The sequence below is a fragment of the Pan paniscus genome, chromosome 9, assembly GCF_029289425.2.
Source record: "Pan paniscus chromosome 9, NHGRI_mPanPan1-v2.0_pri, whole genome shotgun sequence".
Lineage (NCBI taxonomy): Eukaryota > Metazoa > Chordata > Mammalia > Primates > Hominidae > Pan > Pan paniscus.
Window position 1 is genome coordinate 118,038,806 of NC_073258.2, and position 24,870 is coordinate 118,063,675.

Here is a 24,870-nt window from a genome sequence, read left to right on the forward strand (position 1 = left end):
TTTTTTTGGGGAAATTTTTTGCCCTTATCTTAGCACTCTCAGAACAGGAAGTTTTTTTCCCTTCTGCCTTCTGCTGCTCTTGAGGTCGTTCCCGCCACTGGATTGTAAGCTTCCTGAGGGCATTTTGGATATGAATCGGGACATCCAGATAGGAATATGTGTTGAGATGGGGGTGTGCCACAGAGATGTGCTGGTGTATGGGGGTCTGTGCTGCTGGTTATTTTGGTGTCACTAGGATTTTCTACTTGGTGGTTCTGTATTATAATTGTTTCTTCTATCTGGGGGAGGCACAAAGTCAAACTCTTGACAGAGCCAGGCTTGAAGATGTTTTGTGGTTCACCAGGTGTTCATCAAGCCTTTGGGAGACCTTTGCCAGGCGCAGAGCCTGTGAGCCTTGAGTTGTTGGTTTCACCCTCCACTATACCTGGCGCCTGGGAAGGCCCTGGCCAAATTGCTCTGCAGGGTCTGGTTTGACCCAGATGCTCCATGACCCAGTGCCAACTTTTCCCCTGTTAACCTTGGTCACTGATTTTTCTCTTTTGGTGGGGGTCTCTGGGATCTAGGTGTTTGAGCCCAGATGAGTCATGGCTGGACGACCCCTCCGCATAGGAGATCAGCTGGTTCTGGAAGAAGATTATGATGAGACCTACATTCCTAGTGAGCAAGGTAACAAGTCTGTGAAGAGGCCTGTGGTGTATTGTGTTTGTTTTTTGAGGACAGGGATTGTCTGGTTTATTTTTATTCTTTCAGTGCAAAGTATGGTACATGTACAGAGTTGCTTAGTATATTCGGGTTAGATCAAATGTGAGCCTACCTTGGCCTCTTGCCTGTTTTTTTTTAAGTTTCTTTCTGTTGCCCAGGCTGGAGTGCAGTGGCGTGATCTCAGCTCACTGCAACCTCTGCCTCCCAGGTTCAAGCGATTCTCCCACCTCAGCCTCCCGAGAAGCTGGGATTACAGGCGTGCACCACCACACCTGGCTAATTTTTGTACTTTTAGTAGAGACAGGTTTCACCATGTTGGACAAGCTGGTCTCGAACTCCCGACCTCAAGCGATTTGCCTGCCTCCGGCTCCCAAAGTGCTGGGATTACAGGCGTGAGCCACCTTGCCTGGCTACTTGCCTATTTTTGTAAATACACCTTCATTGGAAAACAGCCATAATGGTTTATGTATTGTGTGTGGCTGCTTTTATGCTACAGCTGCAGAGATATGTGGCTGTAATAGAGGTATATGACCCACAAAGGGTAAGATAGTTACTCTCCGGTTGTTTACAGAAAAAGTTTGCTGTCTTTGGGTTACAGCAGTGATTAGATTTAAATGGAAACATAGTAGGGGGTATCAAAATACAGTGTGTTCTGAGACCAGGGGAAACCCAATTTCCTAAGCACGAACTTAGATCAGTGTTTTTTTAAACAACAATAACATTATTAATAACAATAACAACATAACTTATTATGTGCCGGCGTCTGTTTTAAGCACTTTGCATGTATTACCTTATTACCTTTTCCTTTGTTTTTTTTTTTTTTTTTTTTTTTGAGATAGAGTCTCACTCTGTCACCCAGGCTGGAATGCAGTGGTATGATCTTGGCTCACTGCAACCTCTCTCTCCCGGGTTCAAGCGAATCTCATGCCTCAGCCTCCTGAGTAGCTAGAACTACAGGTGCCCACGACCACACCTGGGGAACTAATTTTTGTATTTTTAGTAGAGAAGGGGTTTTGCAGTGTTGGCCAGGCTGGTCTCAAACTGACCTCAAGTGATCTTCCCACCTCCACTTCCCAGAGTGCTGGGATTACAGGCAGGAGACACCATGCCTGGCCCATGTATTACCTTTTCAACCCTCACTGCAACTCCATAAGTTAGGTACTATTATTATCCCCATTTTACAGATGAGGAAATCAAGGCACAGAAAGATTAACTTCCTGTGGATATACAGTTCTATTCTAAGTGGTGTTGCTAGAATCCACCTCCAGGTATTCAAATTCTAGGGCCTGCACTTTGTTCTTTGTTTTTTTTTGTTAGTTTGTTTTTTTTCAGATGGAATTTCACTCTGTCGCCCAGGCTGGAGGGCAGTGGCGGGATCTCTGCTCACTGCAACCTCCGCCTCCCAGGTTCAAGTGAATCTCCTGCCTTAGCCTCCCTAGTAGCTGGGACTACAGATGCGTGCCACTATGCCTGGGTAATTTTTTTGTATTTTTAACAGAGACGGGGTTTTGCCATGTTGGCGAGGCTGGTCTCAAACTGACAAGTGATCTCCCCGTCTTGGCCTCCCAGGGGATTGGGATTACAGGCATGAGCCACTTGTGCCTGGCCATAGGGCCTGCACTTTGAAGCACTATGCAATTATTTGGAGTGAAAGTTTCTTTGAAATTCTGACGAGTTATGATCTAGGCATACAAAGTTTGCTTATAATTCAGGTGGTTCATGGACTTGAGAGCAGGGTTCACAATTCTTGCATCTCTAGGAATACATGGATCTCATGTTAAATGCTGGACTTTGCTTATAGCATAGGGTGTTTTTTTTTTTTTGTTTTCCATATTTTTGTTTTTAGAGACAGTCTTACTCTGTCACCCAGGCTAGTATGCAGTGGCTCCATCATAGCTCACTGCAGCCTTGAACTCGTGGGCTCAGGTGATCCTCCCATGTAGCTAGAACTACAGGTGCATGCCATGTGTCTGGCTGATTAAAATAAATTTTTTTGTAGGGATAGGCTCTCACTGTGTTGCCCAGGCTAGTCTTGAACTCCTGGGTTCAAGTGATCCTCCTGTCTGGGCTTTCCAAAGTGCAGGGATTACAGACATAAGCCACTACGACTGGCCTCTTTCTTTCTTTCCTACTTTCTCTTTAGAGACGGAGTCTTGCTTTGTCGCCCAGGCTGGACTGCAATAGCATTAGCTGGGCTCACTGTAACCTCCAGGTTCAAGTGATTCTTCTGTCTCAGACTCCCGAGTAGCTGGGACTACAGGTGCACACCACCACACCCAGCTAATTTTTGTATTTTTAGCAGAGACAGGGTTTCACCATATTGGTCAGGCTGGTCTTGAACTCTTGACTTCAGGTGATCTACCTGCCTCGGCCTCCCAAAGTGCTGGGATTACAGGTGTGAGTCACTGCACCTAGCCATGAATGGCCTATTTCTTAAATTTGTATACATTTGGTTGCTGTTGTAAATGGAGTCAAAGGTTTTTCTAAGGATGTTTATAAAAACTTTCTTCGGCCCAGTCCAGGTGTAGGCATTCTAACCTCAAGCCACCATTTTCTCTTCCTGGGCTATCTCAGTAGCTTCCTAATTAGCCTTACTGTTTATAAAGCAGATCATGTCAGGGCTGTGCTTTTAGTACCCCCCCATCCCCAGTATACTCAACATAACACCCTTGATGGGATTGCAGGGCTCTGTGACCTGGCTCTCTCTACCAGTCACATTGGCCTTTTTTTGTTGTTTGTTGTTTTTTTTTTTTTGAGACCGAGTTTCACTCTGTCACTCAGACTGAAGTGCAGTAGTGTGAACTTGGCTTACTGAAGCCTTGACCCCTTGGGCTCAAGTGATTCTCCCACCTCAGCCTCCCAAGTAGCTGGGACTACAAGTGCATACCATCAGGCCTGGCTAATTTTTGTATTTTGTTGGTAGAGATGGGGTCTTGCCGTGTTGCCCGGGCTGGTCTTGAACTCCTGGGCTCAAGCAATCCACCAACCTCAGTCTCCCAATGTGCTGGGATTACAGGTGTGCATCACCATACCTGGCTATACTGGCTTTCTGACAGTCCCCAGAGCTACTGGTTGTCACAGGTCCTTTGCACCTGTGCTTCTTCTGCCTGAATGCTCTTTCTCCAGTGCTCTGCATGGCTGGCTCCTTTCACTTATGCAGGTTTCAGTTAACTGTCAACATTGCTGAGAGGCATTCCTTGGCCATAATTTTTATTATTGTTATTATTATTTTGAGATGGAGTTTCACTCTTGTTGCCCAGGCTGGAGTGCAATAGCTCGATTCCTTGACCATCATTTCTAAAGGAATGCTCTTCCACCCTGATGTTCTCTAGCTCCTACCTCATTTACTTCCTTCTTGCATTTATCAGAAGCTTTAATTTTTTGTATATTTATCTGTTTACTTCATTGCTGGCTGTCTCTTTTACTAGAATGTAAGCTCCATAATGGCAGTGACTAGTTTTTTTCTTATTCATGGCTCATAGTGACTGGTACATAGGAGGCACTCAAAAATATTTGTGAAAAATGAATAAATTAGTCTCTGGCCAATCAAGTTCCAGGCAGTCCTTTGAAAAAATATTTTTTCTTTCCTAGTTCCCAGGTATGTCAACCTCCAAATTTTCCACTGAGATGGCTCATTGGTGATGCCCTTCTGGCCTGGGCTATTACCAGCTTAAGCATTGATGTCATTTGAATATTTATTTAATCATTTCTGGGGGTTCTGGTGACATGTTCAAACGGTTATCTCATTTATCTTTTTTCCTGTGCATGAGATAGCTCTTTTTTTTTTGGACAGGATTTCACTCTTGTCGCCCAGGCTGGAGTGCAATAGTGGGATCTCAGCTCACTGCAACCACTGCCTCCTGTCTCAAGCGATTCTCCTGCCTCAGCTTCCTAAGTAGCTGGGACTATAGGCACATGCCACCATGCCTGGCTACTTCTTGTATTTTTTATATAGACGAGGTTTCTCCATGTTGCCCAAGCTGGTCTCAAAGTCCTGAGCTCAAGTGATCTGCCCACCTTGGCCTCCCAAAGTGCTGGGATTACAGGCATGAACCTGGCTGAGATAGCTCTTAAGTCAGTACATATATCTCCATTGTCCTTCAGTTTTGTGGCAAAAGAGCTTTTTGAAATTCTTGATTTCCAGAGTACAACAAAATTTTTGTTTGTTTGTTTGTTTGTTTGAGATGAAGTCTTGCTTTGTCCCCCAGGCTGGAGTATAGCCTTGACCTTCTCAGGCTCATTGCTGGCTGTCTCTTCTACTAGAATGTAAGCTCCCACCTCAGCTTCCTGGGTAGCTGCATCTATAGGCACATGCCACCATGCCCAGCTAATTTTCATATTTTTTGTAGAGATGGGTTCTCACCATGTTGCCCAGGCTGGTCTTGATCTCCTGGACTCAGGCAATCCTCCCACCTCGGCTTCCCAAAGTGCTGGGATTACAGGCATGTGCCACTGCACCCAGCCAGAACAAAAGTATTAGGGTCCATAATATATTGTAAAATTGAAAAAGAGGCAACTCCCTTAATGGAAGGGAGGGTTCAGTGAGTGGGGGTTCAGCCTGCTTGAGTATCATCCACTTTCTCAGCTCAGATAGTTCCCTGCCCCTAGGCAGAATCAATCACTGCCTTCTCTCTGCTCCCATAGCATACAGGACATGTCTTCATTACAGCACGTGTCACCTGGGTTGTACTCTAATTGTGTCTTTGTAACGTCCTCAAGGAGCTTAGTCACTTGTAGTTGTTCAGTACATGCTTGTTGATTGAATGATGAGTGCTTTTGCACCAAGCTTTTGCAAATCTTGGGAGAGCTTACTACCTTCTGGTAAGGCTGTGCTCATCCTGGATGGTTCTGCCTATGGTTTGGGGGTTCTTCCCTCTGAGGCCCCTGCTGGAATGAAGTCTTGGTTTTATTTTATTTTTTGCCTGTTTTGTTTTTTTTTTTTTTGAGACAAAGTCTTGCTCTCATTGCCCAGGCTGGAGTGCAGTGGCGTGATCTCGGCTCACTGCAACCTCTTCCTCCCAGGTTCAAGCAATTCTCCTGCCTCAGCCTCCCGAGTAGCTGGGATTACAGATGCGCGCCACCATGCTGGGCTAATTTTTGTATTTTTAGTAGAGATGGGGTTTCACCATGTTGGCCAGGCTGGTTTCGAACTCCTGACCTCATGATCTACCTGCCTTGGCCTCCCAAAGTGCTGAGATTACAGGCATGAGCCATGGCACCTGGCCTATTTTTTGCGTTTTTAATGCTTGGCTTCAGATTATATCATTGTGTGGAGATAGCATGCTTGGATTCAAGTGTACTATTTGTAAATTGTAAGGAAACAATTATATATGTTTATTGTTTATAATTTAAAGAATACGATTTTCTCATTGATGGAGAGAAAAGACAAAGTAGAAAAAAGATTGTGAGTTTTTTTCTTCTTTTCATCTCTCTTACTTTCCCACCTCTGCCTCTCCTTGCAGAAATTCTTGAATTTGCCCGGGAGATTGGTATTGATCCCATCAAGGAACCAGAACTGATGTGGCTGGCGCGGGAGGGCATCGTGGCCCCACTGCCTGGAGAGTGGAAACCATGGTAAGTCAGCAGGGGGTGCGGCCACTGACTTGGCCTAGCAGAGGCAGAGGGAAGCTAATACTGGAGATCGGTTTGAACTGGCCAGCTTTTCCAAGCCTATCCTGTACAGTCAGGGACAGTACTGTGCCACCCCTCTGCTATGCTGCCTGCTATTTCAGGCTTCAGTGTAGGCTGACTGAACGGTCCCTGGTCCCTAGGATGGGGTTCAATGCTTATATCCAAGGCCACAGGGGCTACTGCCCTGGGTCTGGTTCTCTAGCACAAGCATCTGTTTAGGATGTGCTGAGGGGTTGTTGTTACTCCTTGCAGACTGATATTGTAAGTGACAACTTTACCTCCTTAGCACGTCTAAGTTGGATGCTGGTCTTGCCGGGCACGGTGGCCCACGCCTGTAATCCCAGTGCTTTGGGAGGCCGAGGTGGGTGGATTGCTTGAGGTCAGGAATTCGAGACCAGCCTGGCCAAGATGGTGAAACCGTGTCTCTACTAAAAATACAAAAAATTAGCTGGGTGTGGTAGTGCACACCTGTAGTCCTAGCTACTCAGGAGGCTGAGGCAGGAGAATAACTTGAACCTGGGAGGCGGAGGTTGCAGTGAGCTGAGATTGCGGCACAGCACTCCAGCATGGGTGACAGAGCGAGACTCCATCTCAAAAAACAAAACCAAAGTAAATAAATAAAACTACTACTTAAAAAGATAAAATAAAATAAAATGGATGTTGATGTTAAAGAGGTTTGCAGTGAGGCCATGCAGACCAGCAAAGGGTTTCTGTGTCCCTTGGGAACACTTGGCTCTGCCATATCTGAATTGATGTAACCTATTCATGAATAGGTTCACATTCATGGATTCATTGATATTTTCAATTTTGGCTAGAGCTCTTTCGGTTGGAAGGAGCAGTGATTCACTCAGTGATTCACTCAGTGGTTGTCTCAGGGAAACAGAGGTTTATGGAGAGGAAAGACAGAGTGGCCAAGGTTGGGGAGCTAGAAGGAGCCATGTCACTGCCTCTGTCTCCCTCCTTCTCCTGAGGACTGCAGTGCTCCCTGCTCGTGGTGACACTGTTCTCCATGTTCTCCATGTCTGCTCTGTCCTCCTGTCTTGCATTGCTCTTCCTAATCACATGCATAGAGCTCTCTCCAGCTTGTCTCCCTAAAGTGAGTGCCATAAATTTACTTCCTACCTTAGATTGGTATTTCCCTATGCTTATCCCAAACTGGTCCTCAGGTATCTTAGGGGTCCCCTCTTCTGCTGGTTTTGTGCAATTTTGTAGACAAGGCGTAATCATCCTGTTCTTGTTCATACCATTCACTGTGTTGGCCATAGCTCAAAGTGATTACAGTTGTCGCCTTACTGTTAGCTGAAGAATCACAGTCCTTCTAGCTTTTCCTCATGTGGCAGCCTTCTTGTTTCTTGATCTTTTTTTTTTTTGAGATGGAGTTTTGCTCTTGTTGCCCAGACTGGAGTGCAATGGCACGATCTCGGCTCACTGCAACCTCCACCTCCTGGAGGTGGAGCGATTCTCCTGCGTCAGCCTCCCGAGTAGCTGGGATTACAGGCATGCACCACCACACCTGGCTAATTTTGTATTTTTAGTAGAGACGGGGTTTCGCCATGTTGGCCAGGCTGGCCTCAAACTCCTGACCTCAGGTTGTCCACCTGCCTCGGCCTCCCAAAGTTCTGGGATTACAGGCGTGAGAGCCCGGCCTGTTCTCTTGATCTTTTTAGCCGCCTTTCCTTTAACCTTCTCCCACCTCTATTGAAGTAAATTTGTCAGGACTTTACACAATGTTTGAGGTGCTGAGGGCTTCTGGTCATGTTTGTAGGATGAATTTATAGGAGTGGATTCTGTTTCCAGTACCTAGCTTGATGGATGGAAGGAAACTGTCATTGGTTATGGGCCAGCTGCATACCAGCTTTTATGCCAGCTGCCTTTATATACCTGTTAGTGGTGGCTAACACCCTTTTTTATCCTGTGAGGAGAGTGTGAATTATTTTTCACTTTTTTTTTTTTTTGAGATGGAGTATTGCTCTGTCGCCCAGACTGGAGTGCAATGGCGCAATCTTGGCTCACTGCAACCTCGGCTCACTGCAGCCTCTGCCTCAGCCTCCTGAGTAGCTGGGATTACGTGCGTGTGCCACCACGCCGGGCTAATTTTTGTATTTTTAGTAGGGACGGGGTTTCACCATGTTGATCAGGCTGGTCTTGAACTCCTGATCTCATGATCTGCCCGCCTTGTCCTCCCAAAGTGCTGGGATTACAGGCGTGAGCCACCACGCCCGGCCTATTTTTCACTTTTTAAAATAAGTTGGCCAGGCATGGTGGCTCACACCTGTAATCCCAGCACTTTGGGAGGCCGAGTTTGAAGGATTGCTTGAGCTCAGGAGTTTGAGATCAGTCTGGGCAATGTGGCAAAACTCTGTCTCTGTAGAAAATTCAAAAATTAGCTGGGGGTGATGACATGCACCTTTAGTCCCAGCTACTTCCGAAGTTGAGTTAGGAGGATCGCTTTAGCCTGGGAGGTTGAGGCTGCAGTGAGCCGAGACTGCATCACTGCTCTTCAGCCTGCGGGACAGAGAGAACCTGTCTCAAAAACAAATAAAATGAGTCATTAAAATGTAGGTATATATACATTTTACCCTTCTTCTTCTTTACCCACCTTTAACCTTCTTCTTTTCCTAAGGGTAATTACTATTAATTGGTAAATTCTCTCTAGACTCTTTTAATACACATGTATGCACCCCCTCCCCAACAATGGTTTGGTTTTAAACATACGCACTTTATTATATACACTGTTCTTCTTTGTCTGTTTGTGTAGGCCTACTCATTCTTGTATCAGCTGCATACTTTCCTGTGTAGAGATGTAGCACAATTTTCAAAAATCTTGATTTATTTGACTAGTCTTATATTGAAGGACATTTAGATATTTTCCTAATTGGCCATGAAGTGAGGGCTGTTTCTGGATCCTCTGCTCTCTTCCAGTGAGCTCTTTGTCTGTCTTCACACCAGTACTGTTCTGTCTTGATTACTGTAGTTTTATAATAAATCTTGAAATCATTTAAAGGTAAATCCTCCAAATTTGTTCTCCATTTTCAAAGTCATATTCTACGTCTTTTGTATTTCCATATGAATTTTAGAATAGCTTGTCAGTTTCCAAGGCTGGGCACGGTGGCTCATGCCTGGAATCCCAGCACTTTGGGAGGTCGAGGTGGGTGGATCACTTGAGGTTGGGAGTTCGAGACCAGCCTGACCAACGTGGAGAAACCCTATCTCCACTAAAAATGCAAAATTAGCCAGGCGTGGTGGCACATGCCTGTAATCCCAGCTACTCGGGAGGCTGAGGCAGGAGAATTGCTTGAACACGGGAGGTGGAGGTTGCAGTGAGCCGAGATCGTGCCATTGCACTCCAGCCTGGGCAGCAAGAGCGAAACTCCATCTCAAAAAAAAAAAAGAATAGCTTGTCAGTTTCCTATTAGGATTTTTACTGTGCTTGAGTTGACTCTGTAAATCAATTTGGGGAAAATTGACATCTTAAACAATACTTTCAACGCATGAACATGGTCTGTTTTCATTTGCAGTATTTAGGTTTTTTTAAATGTCTCTAGGACATATTTACCCTGTAGAAAAATGTAATCTGCAAATAAGGACAATTTTTTATTCCATTTTCAGTACTGAAGTTGGTTTGTTGTTGTTGTTGTTGTTTTTGAGATAGAGTCTTGCTCTGTCGCCCAGGCTGGAGTACAGTGGTATGATCATGACTCACGGCACCCTCTACCTCCTGGGTTCAAGCGATCCTCCCACCTCAGCTTCCCGAGTAGCTGGGACTACAGGTGTATGTCACCATGCCTGGCTAATTTTTGTATTTTTTTTGTAGAGATGGGGTTATGCCATGTTGCTCAGGGTGGTCTTGAACTCCTAAGCTCAAGCAATTTGCCTGCCTTGGTCTCCTAGAGTGTTGGGATTACAGGCATGAGCCACAGCGCCCAGCCTAGAAATATTATCAATTAAAAAATTGTCAATTAAAAAAAATAGTCAATCCAAGGGCAAAAAATAACAACGGATCATTTTAAATTGCATTTCCCAAGTTGTTTGTAGAGTTGAATTGGCCATCTGTTGATCTTTTGTGATTTACCTGTTTATATCTCTTGCCTTTTTGTCTAGTAGACTGCTTATCTTTTATTTTTGTTAAGGTGGCAGAACTCTTTGATTATTCTGGGTATTCTGGGTAATAGTAGTGGTATCTTACCACTATTTCCACTATTTTATCCCAGTCACATGTCTTTTAATTTGGTTTATACTTTCTTTTGTCATACTGAAGTCAATAAATTTGTATTTTTCTTAATTGTGGTAAAATATATATAACATGAAATTTACCATTTTAAGCGTTTTTGAGTGGACAATTCAGCAGCATTAAGTACATTCACAATGTTGCATGGCTATCACTATCATCCATCTCCAGAATGTTTTCATCCCCAAACTGAAACTCTATAGCCATTAAATATTAATTCCCCATTTTCCCCTCTCCTTAATCTCTGGCAGTCACCATTCAGCTTTCTGGCTCAATGAATTTGCCTATTCTAGGTACTTCATATAAGTGGAATTATGCAATATTTGTCCTTTTGTGTCTGACTTCTTTCACTTAGCATAATATCCTCAAGGTGCATCTATGTTGTAGCATGCGTGAGAATTCTTTCTTAAGGCTGAATAATATTCCATTGCATGTATATACAACATTCTGTTTATCAATTTTTTTTTTTTTTGAGACAGAGTCTTGGTCTGTCACCCAGGCTGGAGTGCAGTGGTGCAATCTTGGCGCACTGCAACCTCTGCTTCCTGGGTTCAAGTGATTTTACTGCCTGTACCTCCCGAGTAGCTGGGATTACAGGCACGTGCCACCATGCCCGGGTAATTTTTGTATTTTTAGTAGAGACGAGGTTTCACCATGTTGGCCAGGCTGGTCTCGAACTCCCGACCTCTGCCTCCCAAAGTATTGGGATTACAGGCGTGAGCCACTGTGCCCAGCCCTGTTTATCAATTTATCTGTCAATGGACATTTGGTCTTCTTTCTGTCTTTTGGCTATTGTGAATAATGCTGCTGTGATTACTGGTATACAAATAGCTGTTTGAATCCCTGCTTTCAATTCATTTGGGTATATGCCCAGAAATGGAATTGCTGGGTCACATGGTAATTCTATTTTAAATTAAATTAATTTTTTTTTAGAGATAGGGTATTGCTCTGTTACCCAGGCTGTGCAGTGGTGTAATCATAGCTCACTGCAGCCTTGAACAGCTGGGCTCAAGGGATCCTCCTGCCTCAGCTTCCTAAGTAGCTGGGACTACAGGTGTGCACCATGGTGCCCAGCTATTTTAAAATTACTTACTCCATTGTGAAATCTATTTTATATTTAAGTTAAATTTTATCTTATATTAAATTTGATTTAATTTTTTTGAGGAACCCCCATGCTATTTACCAAAGTGGCAGCACCATTTTACATTCCTACCAGCAGTGTACAAGGGTTCCTCTGTCTACCAGGCTCAAGGTCAATGACACAATCTCGGCTCACTGCAACCTTCACCTCCTGGGTTCAAGTGATTCTCCTGCCTTAGCCTCCTGAGTAGCTGGGATTACAGGCACGCACCACCATGCCCGGCTAATTTTTGTATTTTTAGTAGAGACGGGGTTTCACCATGTTGGTCAGGCTGGTCTCAAACTCCTGACCTCGTGATCTGCCTGCCTTGGCCTCGCAAAGTGCTGGGATTACAGGCATGAGCCACCATGCCCGGCCAATTTTTGTATTTTTTAGTAGAGATGGGATTTCACCATGTTGATCAGGCTGGTCTTGAACTCTGACCTCGTGATCTGCCCGCCTTGGCCTCCCAAAGTTTACAGGCGTGAGCCACCATGCCCAGCCAATTTTTGCACTTTTTACTGGAGATGGGATTTCACCATGTTGATCAGGCTGGTCTTGAACTCCGGACGTCAGGTGATCCACCTGCCTTGGCCTCCCAAAGTGCTGGGATTATAGGTGTGAGCCACCGCACCCAGCCTTTTTTTTTTTTTTTTTTTTTTGAAACAGGGTCTTGCCCTGTCACCCAGGCTGGAGTGCAGTGGTGTGATCATAGCCCACTGTAGCCTTGAACTCCTGGGCTCAAACAATCCTCCCACCTCAAGTCTCCTGAGTAACTGGGACTACAGACATGTGTCACTGTGCCTGGCTAATTTTTTTTATTTCTTGTAGAGACAGAGTCTCACTGTGTTGCCCAGGCTTATTTTTTGGATTTTTGATAATAGCCGTGCTTATGGTGTGAAGTAGCATTTCATAATAGTTTTGATTTGCACTTTCCCAGTGTTTAGTGAGGTGGGACATCTTTTCATGTGCTTATGGGTCATTTGCATATCTTCTATCACTGTCCTTTTTTACCCCGATATTTTTTTATTTCTGCTCATTTTCTCATTTATCTATTTTTCATTTTCTCTTTTGTTTGAATTGAGATTCAGCTTGTCAGATTTCATAAGGAGCTTGATTGAAATTGTATTGGATTTATATATTAATTTTGGGATTATTGGCATCTTTACAGACTTGAGTCTTTCTATTCTGGCATACTGAATGCCTCTCCAGTGGGTTTTTTTCTTTTTCTTTTTTTTTCTGACTTTTCAGTAAAACTCTATAAAGATTTTGCACATTTTAGGTTTATGTGTGAATATAAAATATTTTGCATTACTCTTTTCCTGTTAGCTGTCCTAATAGATTGTTGTTAATGGTGGATGAGATGAGTGGTTTATTTTGGACTTGTCCATGTTGAAAAACAGATTCTTGAAATATACCTCCTACATTATTTTCTTCTACCGTCATCCACACTAGCTTGGATTATTACTTCTTTTTTTTGTTTGTTTTTTTGAGACGGAGTTTCACTCTTATTGCCCAGGCTGGAGTGCAATGGCACAATCTTGGCTCACTGCAACCTCCGACTCCCAGGTTCAAGCGATTCTCCTGCCTCAGCCTCCCGATTAGCTGGGATTACAGGCATGCACCACCACCCCGGCTAATTTTATATTTTTAGTAGAGACAGGGTTTCTCCATGTTGGTCAGGCTGGTCTTGAACTCCCGACCTCAGGTGATCCGCCTGCCTCGGCCTCCCAAAGTGCTGGGATTACAGGTGAGCCACTGCTCCCGGCAGGATTATTACTTCTTATGAGTTTAGAGTCTTCTGTAAAACCAGAGCTCTCACAATGCATTATTCTTCCTTAGACTGTTTATTAAAATATTAAGATTTATCCTAGCACTTATGTTCAACATACCATAGTTTTTATACTTCTCCATCTAAATAAAACCAAGTTTGTTCCTACACTAGTCCAGCCTGCATTCTCAAGAACTCCGGTGATTATACATCACCATCTAGAGATTAGGTATCCCAATCCTTTCTTCCTATATCTAAGCTAACTCCTTCTTAGCCAAATGGTACCCTTTGATTTTGTGTTAATCCTTTCCTTCCCTCCACTCTTAACCCCTCTCATTCCATCTTCTCCCTCCCTTTTCCAAGCCACTGTCTTCCTCGTCTTTCACCTCCTCTCCCTTTTTCTTTTTTTCCCCTCTTTTCTTTTTTCTTCTTTTGTATCTGAGCAGGGACTAACTTCTGAACTCTGCCCATCCCCAGCCAGGACATCACAGGTGACATTTACTATTTCAACTTCGCCAACGGGCAGTCTATGTGGGACCATCCATGTGACGAACACTATCGGAACTTGGTGATCCAAGAGCGGGCAAAGCTGTCAACTTCTGGGGCCATTAAGAAGAAGAAAAAAAAAAAGGAAAAGAAAGACAAGAAGGACAGAGACCCCCCCAAAAGTTCACTGGTGAGTCAGTGGATGCCTCCTCCCAGAGAGGCCAGGGCTGAAATCTGGAGGGATGTTGGGAACCTCTAGGTGTCTGCAGCTGGGAGGTTGAAGACAACAGTCAGAATATGGTAAATTCTTGATAGTATATCATCTAAAATTTGCCTGTCTTCTGGTTGATTTTTCTTTCAGCTTCTGGAATTCTGGAAGTTGTTGCCATGTCTACACATTTCCTTTCTCCCCACTTGGGAAGTGCATGTTACCTAATAGGATTGATGAGAGAGAGTGCTCTTCTGAGAATGGTTTTTTGCAGTAGTAGTAGCAGTAATGGCATCTGCTGCTCTGGAGAGTGGGGACTGAAAGCAGTTGGCAGAGGCCAGTGAGCTGAGTGAAGTGTCCTTTCTCTTTATTCAGAGTCAGGCCTCCCTAGTGTGGGTTCCTTATTTGTCTTAAAGTGGTGTGAATTCCTAGATGTCAGATGTAGCCATAATTTAGTTGTCAAAACACCAGTGAGTTCAAGATTTGAAAGAAAACCCTTGGGCTTTATCTACTCATCTAGATTGTTGCCAGTGTCCTCAGTGAGTGGTGGGTAACTGAAGTTTAATTGCAATGTGATTTCCTTGTTGTTTTTTTTGAGACGGAGTCTCACTCTGTCACCCAGGCTGGAGTACAGTGGTGTGATCTCAGCTCACTGCAACCACTGCCTTTCAGGCTCAAGCAATTCTCCTGCCTCAGCCTCCTGAGTAGTTGGGATTACAGGCATCCGCCACCACACCTGGCTAATTTTTGTATTTTTAGTAGAGTTGGGGTTTCACCATGTTGGCCAGGCTGGTCTCAAACTCCTGACCTCAAGTGATCCACCCACCTCAGCCTCCCAAAGTGCTGGGATTACTGGTGTGAGCTACCATGCCCAGCCTGATTTCCTTGGTTATAAGTAGCTTTTGTATTTGAGTTCAAAGTGTTCATATTGTTTTATTTGTCCATTTAGTACATCTGAACCTAGGAGGTGGAGTTATTGCCCACATGATGTAGGTGGAGCAACTAAGACCTGGAGCCATACCAAAGTGAGGCCCAGGCTCTCCCAGAACGCTGTGGTGGTCCCTTTCCCCAGGCCTGGGGCAGGTGGGGCATGCTGAAGAGAGGGAGGGACATAGGAACTCAGCTCAGCCAGTGGGGAGCACTGGGAACATCGTTTCAACCCTCTTCAGTTGTCCAGTTGTTTTGCTCTTTTGTTTATAGTTTTTGTTTCCCTCCAGAGCCTTGTGCTTCCTCTTATCCAAGCTCCACAGATACATCTTTTTTCCCTCCCCTCCCTGACATATTACTTATGGTTCTGAGAAACATGGTAACAAGCCCATTCCTCCAGATGGAGAAAAGAGGGCAGATAATTTCCAGCTAGGCTGGATTTTCCATTGTCATGTGTTTGAATGGCAAAAGGTGGCCACAGGGCTTTTCATGGACCCAGGATTATTTGAAGTGGTAGTCAGGCATCTGGGCAGGCTGTGGCTTGATGAAAGGCATGAGACGGAATGAAGTGAGGGTTCTGGGGTGGAGAGCTGGATAAAGGACCGAGATGTAGATGTGTGATTGGATTCTTAGAGCCCTCTGTTAAAAAGAGTTCCCTCCGTGGTTTCAGGAAATGAAGAAAATGGGACAGCCCTGGGCTGTCAGTCTGGTTCTTAGGGCTCAGGACAGGTGCCTCAAACTTGAGTTTGTCCAGGGGACAGCTCTGAGCCAGGCGGGCAGCCTGGACGCAAGTGGTTTGGACTGTCTGGAGGTGTGCACTCACAGTCAGGTGGGGTTCAGTGTGAATGTTTGTAGAGGAGTGGTTGATTTTTTAGAAGTTTTTCTAGCTCAGAGGGTCTGTGACCATGTGGAGGTCTCTCAAGCAATACCAACTGGTTCCTTTAGTAGATAATGCTAGACTGAGTTTTCAAGTCTCGGGTCATTTGTTATGCTTCTCTTCGCGCCCTGTTAAAAAATTTCCGGGTGTCCTTGATAAGGTTGGTGGACTTTTCTTCTTCTTCTTCTTCTTCTTCTTCTTCTTCTTTTTTTTTTTTTTTTGAGACAGCATCTTGCTTTGTTGCCCAGGCTGGAGTGCAGTGGCACGATCTTGGATCACTGCAACCTCCGCCCCCAGGGTTCAAGCAATTCTCGTCCCTCAGCCTCCCGAGGAGCAGGGACTACAGGCGCCCGCCACCGTGCCCGGCTAATTTTTTGTATTTTTAGTAGACATGGGGTTTCACCATGATGGCCAGGCTGGTCTCAAACTCCTGACCTCAAGTGATCCGCCCGCCGCAGCCTCCTAAAGTGCTGGGATTACAGGTGTGAGCCACCACACACGTCCCAAGGTTGGTGCATTTTATAAAACTAATCAATCACAGAATCTGAGAGCTGGATAGTACCTTAGGGATAATCTGGTTGGCGAGTTTCAGACTGTAGTGACTGATTCTGTGTAATCAATCACAGAATCTGAGAGCTGGATAGTACCTTAGGGATAATCTGGTTGGCGAGTTTCAGACTGTAGTTTCAGAACTGACTGTCTTCAAGTCAGTTCCTCTATAGAGGTCCAGCTTATAAAAAAAGAAATGGAGCTTCTTTGGTTGAACTTGGCAGTGTGGGTCTTTGTGATGCCTCTTCTCTGTCACATGCACAATATAGTACCCCAAGGTACTGAACTTCCCAGGTTCCATGGAGCAAGGTTTGCAAACCATTGATCTAGTCAAACCTCCTCTTTGTAGATAAGGAAACTGGGGCCTAGAAAACAACATATTTTCAGCCCAAGGGAGTTTTTATCTTTTCTTCCCTCTTCAGTTTGTGTTTTACTTTATTTTTTATTTTTTTAATTTTTAAAATTATTATTATTTTTTGCTATTGATTTTTATTTATTTATTTATTTATTTATTATTTATTATACTTTAAGTTTTAGGGTTTAAATAGAGGGCGGGTTTTTGCTGAGGGCTTGCCAAGGGCTGAGGTAGCAAGTGTAAATCAGAAGTGCTTTGTCTTCGTTTTCTCTGCATGTTTATATACCCATCTAGGAAACGCAGCCTGAGGAGGGACTTCTGCCTCCTTCATCCTTTCTCTGCAGCTTGTCCCCTCCTTCAGCACCTGGGCTTGCTGATCTGGACCTAGATCAAGAGATTCAGGCTAGAAGTGAGGGATCCTATAACAAAGGAAAGAGCCCAGGCATGCTGGGTGACACTCCCTGGCATTTCATGGGTGCCCTTCCCAGAAAGCTACAGCCACTCTCCAAAGGCCAACCTTCCCAAATCCACCAGGTCTTTGCTGACATGGAGAAAATCTTAGGCAGGGCCCCAGCCCAATTCAGGAGAGAATTAGGTGATCAGCAGGGTCTGGAGAAACTCCAGAAGGCGACAGAGAAAATCTACCTGGGGTTTTCAGATCCTGAAACAGAAGAGCTGGAAATGAGAAGCAGACAACAGAAACTGGGCACTCCAGCCCCTCAGAACACTGGGCTTCTCCCAAATGTGCAGGATGTGGTAGAAAGCAGGAGCCAGGCCTCTGTCCACTCAAAGCTTTCTGAAGCCATCAAAGGCCTGCCACTGAAAGGGGAGCAGCACAGCCACAGCTTAGCCAAACTGAGCCCCACTGGCCCTGGAGGGGACAAGGGCCAAAGCTGCATTCCCATGTCATCCCCTGAGGAGGAGCCCTCCCTGTCCTCTTGTTCTTCTGGCCACATGTTGCCTGCCAGGAAGAGCAAGTTGTTGTTAGATAGCAGCCCTACTGAAGACCTGAGCAGGCAGGGAGTTCCTGGGGAAGGTGGGAGCATAGGCAGCGGGAGGAGGAGGAGAGAACCTCCTGGACTGTGGATGGAACAGGTCTCCAAGCTTGTCAATAAGGATATCCCAGGAAGCTGCAAGGAAACAGAGACCAGTGACCCTGAGGCTCTAGGGGCCTCAGCTGAAGATCTACCTCAGGGTCTCTTGCTAATACCACCTGAAACCCTGGCATCAGAACCAGCTCAGAATCCCCTTTTAGGGAGGGCCCCCGAGGAGCCTCCTGCCAGTGAGAAGAGACAGGCCCTAGGGTCTGCAGAGCTCCCTTATAAGGATCAGAAGCCTAGCGTGTCTGGGCCTGACTTGGAGAGCAGCAGCAGCAGCAGCAGCAGCAGCAGCAGCAGCAGCAACCTGGCCTCACACCTGGGCTCTCCCGTCCTGGATGAGGTGAACAACTTCCCTTGGAACCTGCAGAGCTCACGGGGATCTGAGGAGGGTGTGGCTCAGTCAGACTCGGGTCTCAGAGATCAACACTTCAGCCCCTTCTTAGTTCCTCACATGTCCCACATGCAGAGCCCTGACGAGGAGCAGTCAGAAAGTGAAGACTACTCTGAGGACCAGAGGTTCTACCAGCACATCCTGCAGATGGTCAAGATCTCCAGGTGGCCGGAGGGCCTGGGGCTGCCTGAGAGCATGCAGGACATGCCGTGCAGACACAGCGCCAGCACAGTCTGTTGCATGGCAGCTGAGTCTTCTAGGATATCTAGTGAGGGTGAGCATGAGGCCATCAGAGTCATGGAGAGGGACTCGAGGTTTCTGTCATGGGAGCCAGAGCTGCTGGAACATCCTCAGGAGGTGGCCCTCGCCCCTGCTTGGCAAGAGGCCTCTCAGCAAGCCCGTTTCCAGCCAAGCAGCAGCACCCTCAGGCAGGGGCTAGTCCAGCAGAGCTCCAGCGGAGGGCTTACTACAGAGCCAGGCAAGATGCAGCATCTCAACCAGGTAGGCTTCTTAGTGAGCATGGCCTAAAGGCCTAAACTTGGCAGGGAGGGAGCAGGTGGAGTTGATGTCTTACCACAGCCATCAGGCCTGCATTCCTGTTACCCACCCTACCGTGATAACTATTGGCCCTTTAACTACCCAAATGGCCATTTTATGGGATGACACATACTTGAAGTTTCTTCTACCCCATCACCTGCAAGATAGGGCTGAGGGTATCTATGATTTCCCTTCCCTGGCTGTAATTGTAATTCATGGGTGGTTCGTGTGCTTTGAACATGATCAGTTTTGCGGGTGAGCAGAATGTCGCTAATCCTGGCATTCGTGCAGGATATAAACACCTTCCTGGGATTTGGGAAGTTTTTCCTATCAGCTGATTCTAGAGAGAGATCCTTCCTATTTGGAAATAGGCAGCCTACCCCAAAGCTCTGAACTTTATTTCTTCTCGAAATCAGACAGAACTAGAAAGTTAATATTATTTTTTATTTTTATTTTATTTTTTAGACAGGGTTTTGTTCTGTTGCCCAGGCTGGAGTGCAGTGGATCTTGGCTCACTGCAATCTGCACCTCCATCGCTTGAATCCCCGGTTCAAGTGATTTTCGTGCCTCAGCCCCTCAAATAGCTGGGATTACAGGTGCTCACCACCACTCCCAGCCAATTTTTTTGTGTTTTTAGTAGAAATGGAGTTTTGCCATGTTGGCCAGGCTGGTCTCGAACTCCTGGTCTCAAGTGATCCACCTGCCTTGGCCTCCCCAAGTGCTGGGATTATAGACATGAGCCACTGCACCTGATTAGAGAGTTAATATTCTTTTTTTTTTTTTTTTTTTTTTTTTGACAGTGTTGCTCTGTTGCCCAGGCTGGAGTGCAATGGTGCCATCTCAGGTCATTGCAACCTCCACCTCCTGGGTTCAAGCTATTCTTGTGCCTCAGCCTCCTGAGTAGCTAGGACTACAGGCGTGTGCTAACACGCCTGGCTAATTTTTGTATTTTTAGCAGAGACGGAGTTTTGTCATGTTGGCCAGGCTGGTCTCAAACTCCTGACCTCAAGTGATCTGCCTGCTTCAGTCTCCCAAAGTCCTGGGATTACAGGTGTGAACTGCTGTGCCTGGGCTGAGAGCTAATATTCTTATGAGAGACGGAGGCCAGAACCTTTCTCTGCCATCCAGTGAGCTGCTTCTGCTCTTTGCCTCCTAGGGTCCCCAGAAAACCACATGGATAACCTGTGTCAGGCTTGTGTAGACCATATTTGTGACATCACTCTTGAGTTCACTTCCTCCTCTACTGGGATTTATCAAATGGCTGGCCTTACCCTATCATTCTACCTTTGTCCCTTTAAAGAGTCAGTATATTGTTCATTCAGAAGTCAAGTTGGATCAGAGACCATGGGGATCAATCTGAATTTCTCCAGCTATTCTTTTGTTGTTGCCCAGCTGTGGCTTTATCCAGTTGTTCCCTCTGCTTCCTAATTGCTGGCTTGCACTGGTTCTCTGTTAGCTTTAATAACTACTGTAGCACTATAAATATCGGATAAGCTGCAGATTATCCTGAAAGTTTTAATTAGCCCAATGGCAGTAAGTCTATCTGCTCTGAAGGACAACTCCACGCATAGCCCCATACTCAGAGTTAATGGCCATCTAAAGAAGATGATCAGCTAGGAGCCAGGAATGTATAATTTCTCCACTAATCGCTGATTTGGTCAAGGCCTGGGAGAACAAAGCCCTCAGCATGCTTGTCTCCCTCCCTCAAGCCCCCAGCATGTTAGCAAATTAGCCAGCCATGTTAGGAGTCTGTAATTTTCCATAAATACAGTGTGGGGATAATTTTGCTTGCTGATACATGGGCTGGTTTGAAGGGCTGAAACCAGGAGGGGCATGCCTGGTTTGCCTAGTTAACCTTGAAGAAGCTTTCTTGGGCTCTTCCCCTCCCCCGGCCATTTTTTTTTTTTTTTTTTTTTTTTTTAAGAGACCAGAGTTTTGCTCTGTTGTCCATGCTGGAGTTCAGTGGTGTGATCGTAGCTCACTGCAGCCTTGAGCTCCTGGGCTTAAGCAATCCTCCCGAGTAGCTGGGACTACAGATGTGTACCACCATACCCAGCTAATTAAAATTTATTTTTTTGTAGACATGGGGTCTTACTGTGTTGCCCAGACTGGTCTTGTACCCCTGGCCTAAAAGTGATCCTCCTGCCTTGGCTTCCAAAAGTACTGGGGTTATAGGTGTCAGGGACCATGTATGTTCTAGGCTCTTTTTTCTGCCACAGCCAGAGCTGGTATAAAGTACTGTCTTAGAGATAGCCTTGGGTTCCAATCCCATCTCTGCCCCTCACTGGCTCTGTGACTTTGGGCAGGGTTCTTTTTTTTTTTTTTTGAGACAGGGTCTCACTCTGTAACCCAGGCTGGAGTGAAATGGCATGATGTCACCTCACTGCAACCTCTATCTCCCAGGTTCAAGTGATTCTCCTGCCTTAGCCTCCTCAGTAGCTGGGATTACAGGCACCTGCCACCATGCCCGGCTAATTTTTGTATTTTAGTAGAGACAGGGTTTTACCATATTGGTCAGGCTGGTCTTGAATTCCTGACCTTAGGTAATCCACCTGCCTCAGCCTCTCAAAGTGCTGGGATTATAGGTGTGAGCCACCACGCCCAGCCTGGGCAGGGTTCTTGACCTCACCAACCTCCGTTTGCTCATATGGGGACTGTGGATAATGGCAGAGCCAGTCTCAGGTGGTTGTGAGAGTAAAATAAGACATTGTACAGAAGGTGTTTAGCCAGTGCACTGCTGGCTGGTGTTACGATTATCAGCTCGTTTTCTCCTTCACAAACATGTTCTACAACAGGCCAGATGATTGTGGACCTGCAGAAGCTCAGGAGTGTTTCTCACCTTACTTTCCTGATGAGCATCTGATGCAGAAATGGGCCCTGCTGGGAACCCACCCACTGGTCTGGCCCCTAGGCTGAGGCTACAGGTGAGAAGATGGATCTTCTGAACCTCAGCCTGACCGCCTCTGGGTTTCCTTTTCTCTCTTCAGTCTTTGTGGGATTAGGGAGGATTGGAATTTTTGTGTCATCTTAGACATTTTAAGTTTGAGAAATGAATTTTGAAGGGGTCTTTGTAAATTGTCACCAGATTGCCATCCTTGCTTCTGATAAGCCTAGATTATTGTAATGTGAATCCCTGTGATGGTGGCAATTTTATAATGCTGGTGTAGCCCTGGGCCACTCACAAAGGCCCCTAGCACTCATCTCCTTGAGCTTCTCTGCACACCTAGTCAGGTGGCAAGGCACACATCATCTCCATCTTGCAGATGAGTAAACTGAGAATTGGAGACTCTGTGAGTAGCGGGAGGTCTCACGAATTCTGACTCGTAGCCTGATTTCTTTCCCCAGCCCTTGCTTGCAGGAAGGAGAACAGGGAAAAGAAGGGACCTGGTCAGCCCCACTACTGCCCTTCGGCAAGGCTCCTTTCAGCCACCTTCCTCATCAGTGGTGAGGGGAGAGAGTCCTTCTTTTGTTGCTCATGTGTATTTTTTTTGTAGTTAGTGTTGATTTTTTTTCCAGACAGGGTCATTTTTATTTTTTAGAGGCAGGGTCTTGCTCTGTCTCCCAGCCTGGAGTGCAGTGGTTATATCTCATAGTGGTTCTATCTCACTATAACCTTGAACTCCTGGGCTTAATTGATCTTGCCGCCTCAGCCTCCCAAGTAGCTAGGACCACAGGCGTGTGTCACCATGTCCAGCACATTTTTTTATTTTTTTGTAGAGGCAGTGTCTCACTGTGTTGCCTAGGCTGGTCTGAGATAGGGTCTTGTTCTGTTGTCCAGACTGGAGTACAGTGGTGCCATCATAGCTCACTGTAGCCTCCAGCTCCTGGGCTCAAGCAGTCCTTCCTCCTCAGCCTCCTGAGTAGGTGCGACTACAGGTGCATGCTACCCCATCTGGCTAATCTTTAAAATATTTCTGTAGAAATGGGGTCTTGCTATGTTGCCCAGGCTGGTCTTGAACTCCTGGCCTTAAGTGATCTTCCTACCTTGGGCTCCCAAAGTGCTGGGATTACAGATGTGAGCCACTATGCCTTGGCCTTAGATTTTAATCAGAGTAGTGCATGTCCGTAGTTAAAAAAGTCAAATAGTACTAAAAGGCATATAAGAAAGTATAGCACTTCACTGTACAGAGCTCTCCTCAAAGGCAACCATTCTGTTGTGGTGTTCACATCCATCTTTGTAAATAATACACTTAGACTGCTTTTTCTTGACTCATCAGTTTTAAACTTTATCAACTGAGAATTCTTCTGGTAGATGAGGATTTGTCTCTGCTTTCCCCTCCCGCATCCTTCTTATATGGCTTTTTTTTTTTTTTTGAGACAGAGTCTCGCTCTGTTGCCCAGGCTGGAGTGCAGTGGTGTGATCTCGGGTCACTGCAGCCTCCGCCTCCTGGGTTCAAGTGATTCTCCTGCCTCAGCCTCCTGAGTAGCTGGGATTACAGGCATGTACCACCATGCCCGGCTAATTTTTGTATTTTTAGTAGAGACAGGGTTTCACCATGTTGGCCAGGCTGGTCTTGAACTGATCTCAGGTGATCCACCCACCTTGGCCTCCCAAAGTGCTGGAATTACAGGCGTGAGCCACTGCGCCTGGCTTTTTTTTTTTTTTTTTTCTTTGAGACAGAGTCTTGCTCTGTCACCTGGCTGAAGGGCAGTGGCGTGATCTCAGCTGACTGCAACCTCTGCCTCCCGGTTTCAAGTGATTCTCCTGCTTCAGCCTCCTGAGTAGCTAGGACTATAGGCGCCCGCCACCATGCCCAGCTAATTTTTGTATTTTTTAGTAGAGACAGGGTTTCACCATATTGGCCAGGCTGGTCTCAGACTCCTGACCTCGTGATTCACCCGGCTCTGCCTCCCAAAGTGCTGGGATTACAGGCGTGAGCCACCGTGCCCGGCCTCCTATATGGCTTCTGAAAGGAGAGCAGAACCCCACGCAGCATCTGCCAGATGTAAAAGAACTGTTTACTGTGAGACAGCATGAGACTTATGAGAATCAGGAAACCAGCCTGTGATTTCTCACACAGTTGGCACAATGGTAATTTCTGGATGTTGTGTTTCATTAGCAGCCTCTGAGCGGAGGTGGTTTAAATTTGAGCATGCAGGATTTAGATGTTTTATTTTTATATCTGTCTCCGACACTCCCAGAGCCACCTGGTTTCTTGAGTTGTAACAAGATGTTTTCTGTTGCCCAGGCCCTGGGTTCCTCATTAGCCCCAGTTCATGTTCCTCTTGGGGGCCTGGCTCCTTTACGAGGTCTTGTGGATATCCCACCCTCTGCTCTTCGTGGATCTCAAAGCGTGAGCCTGGGGAGCTCAGTGGAGTCTGGACGTCAGCTTGGAGAACTCATGCTGGTAAGTACGTTCTCTTGCGTTCAGTGTCTGTAGTTCCTGTGGGGCCTCCCGTGTGCCATACCAGGAACTATGGCCTAGGGGTGAGAAATAGACAGAATCGGTGGAGTCCTCAGAGTTTGTAATCCAGTTGGGAAAATGTAATTCGCACCTGTATGAATGTGGACTCTGGGCTGTGGAGGATAGATCCATGCTGTAGGGACATCAGTGCTGATTTCCGAGTCTCTGCAGCCAAGGCAGTAGGAGTGGGCAAAGGGAGTCATTGATGTGAGCTGCAGTCGCCAGGTCAGCTTCATGGACATGGTGGCACTTGATCTGGGAGACATTGACATAGAGAGTGGGGAGGAGCATTCTAAAGGTCATTCCAAAGGTCTTCCAAGTGAGTCCTTTGACTGTCCTTCTCTATTTTGAAGCCTTCACAGGGTCTCAAGACCTCTGCTTATACAAAGGGTCTCTTGGGCTCCATACATGAGGACAAGACTGCTCTCGGCCTCTTGGGTTTAGGAGAAGAAACCAATGAGGAGGATGAGGAGGAAAGTGACAACCAGGTAATGATGACGTCCTCTCCCTGGCCTGGAAACCCTCTGTGCTATATTTTTTCCTTTTGAAAATGTTTTTGCTCTGATAGAAAAAATATGTAACA

At 46.0% G+C, this 24,870-nt stretch overlaps 1 protein-coding gene across 42 annotated transcripts in view; it reads left to right on the forward strand.

The window, feature by feature from the left end:
- The window catches only part of CEP164 (centrosomal protein 164), a 98,243-nt gene that overhangs the window by 21,630 nt on the left and 51,743 nt on the right, over positions 1–24,870 (forward strand). For 39 of the 42 annotated variants that reach the window (XM_055094880.2, XM_055094879.2, XM_055094898.2 and 36 more), the window contains 5 exons: positions 564–666; positions 6,165–6,276; positions 13,930–14,128; positions 24,072–24,230; positions 24,641–24,775. In XM_055094880.2, coding sequence (XP_054950855.2) covers positions 585–666; positions 6,165–6,276; positions 13,930–14,128; positions 24,072–24,230; positions 24,641–24,775 — 687 coding nt within the window. In that variant the 5' untranslated portion in view covers positions 564–584. Of the gene's footprint in view, positions 1–563; positions 667–1,312; positions 2,177–6,164; positions 6,277–13,929; positions 14,129–18,707; positions 18,847–21,677; positions 21,807–24,071; positions 24,231–24,640; positions 24,776–24,870 lie in introns of those variants that run through there. The other 3 variants (XM_055094891.2, XM_034933777.3, XM_034933778.3) reach the window with 3 other exon arrangements.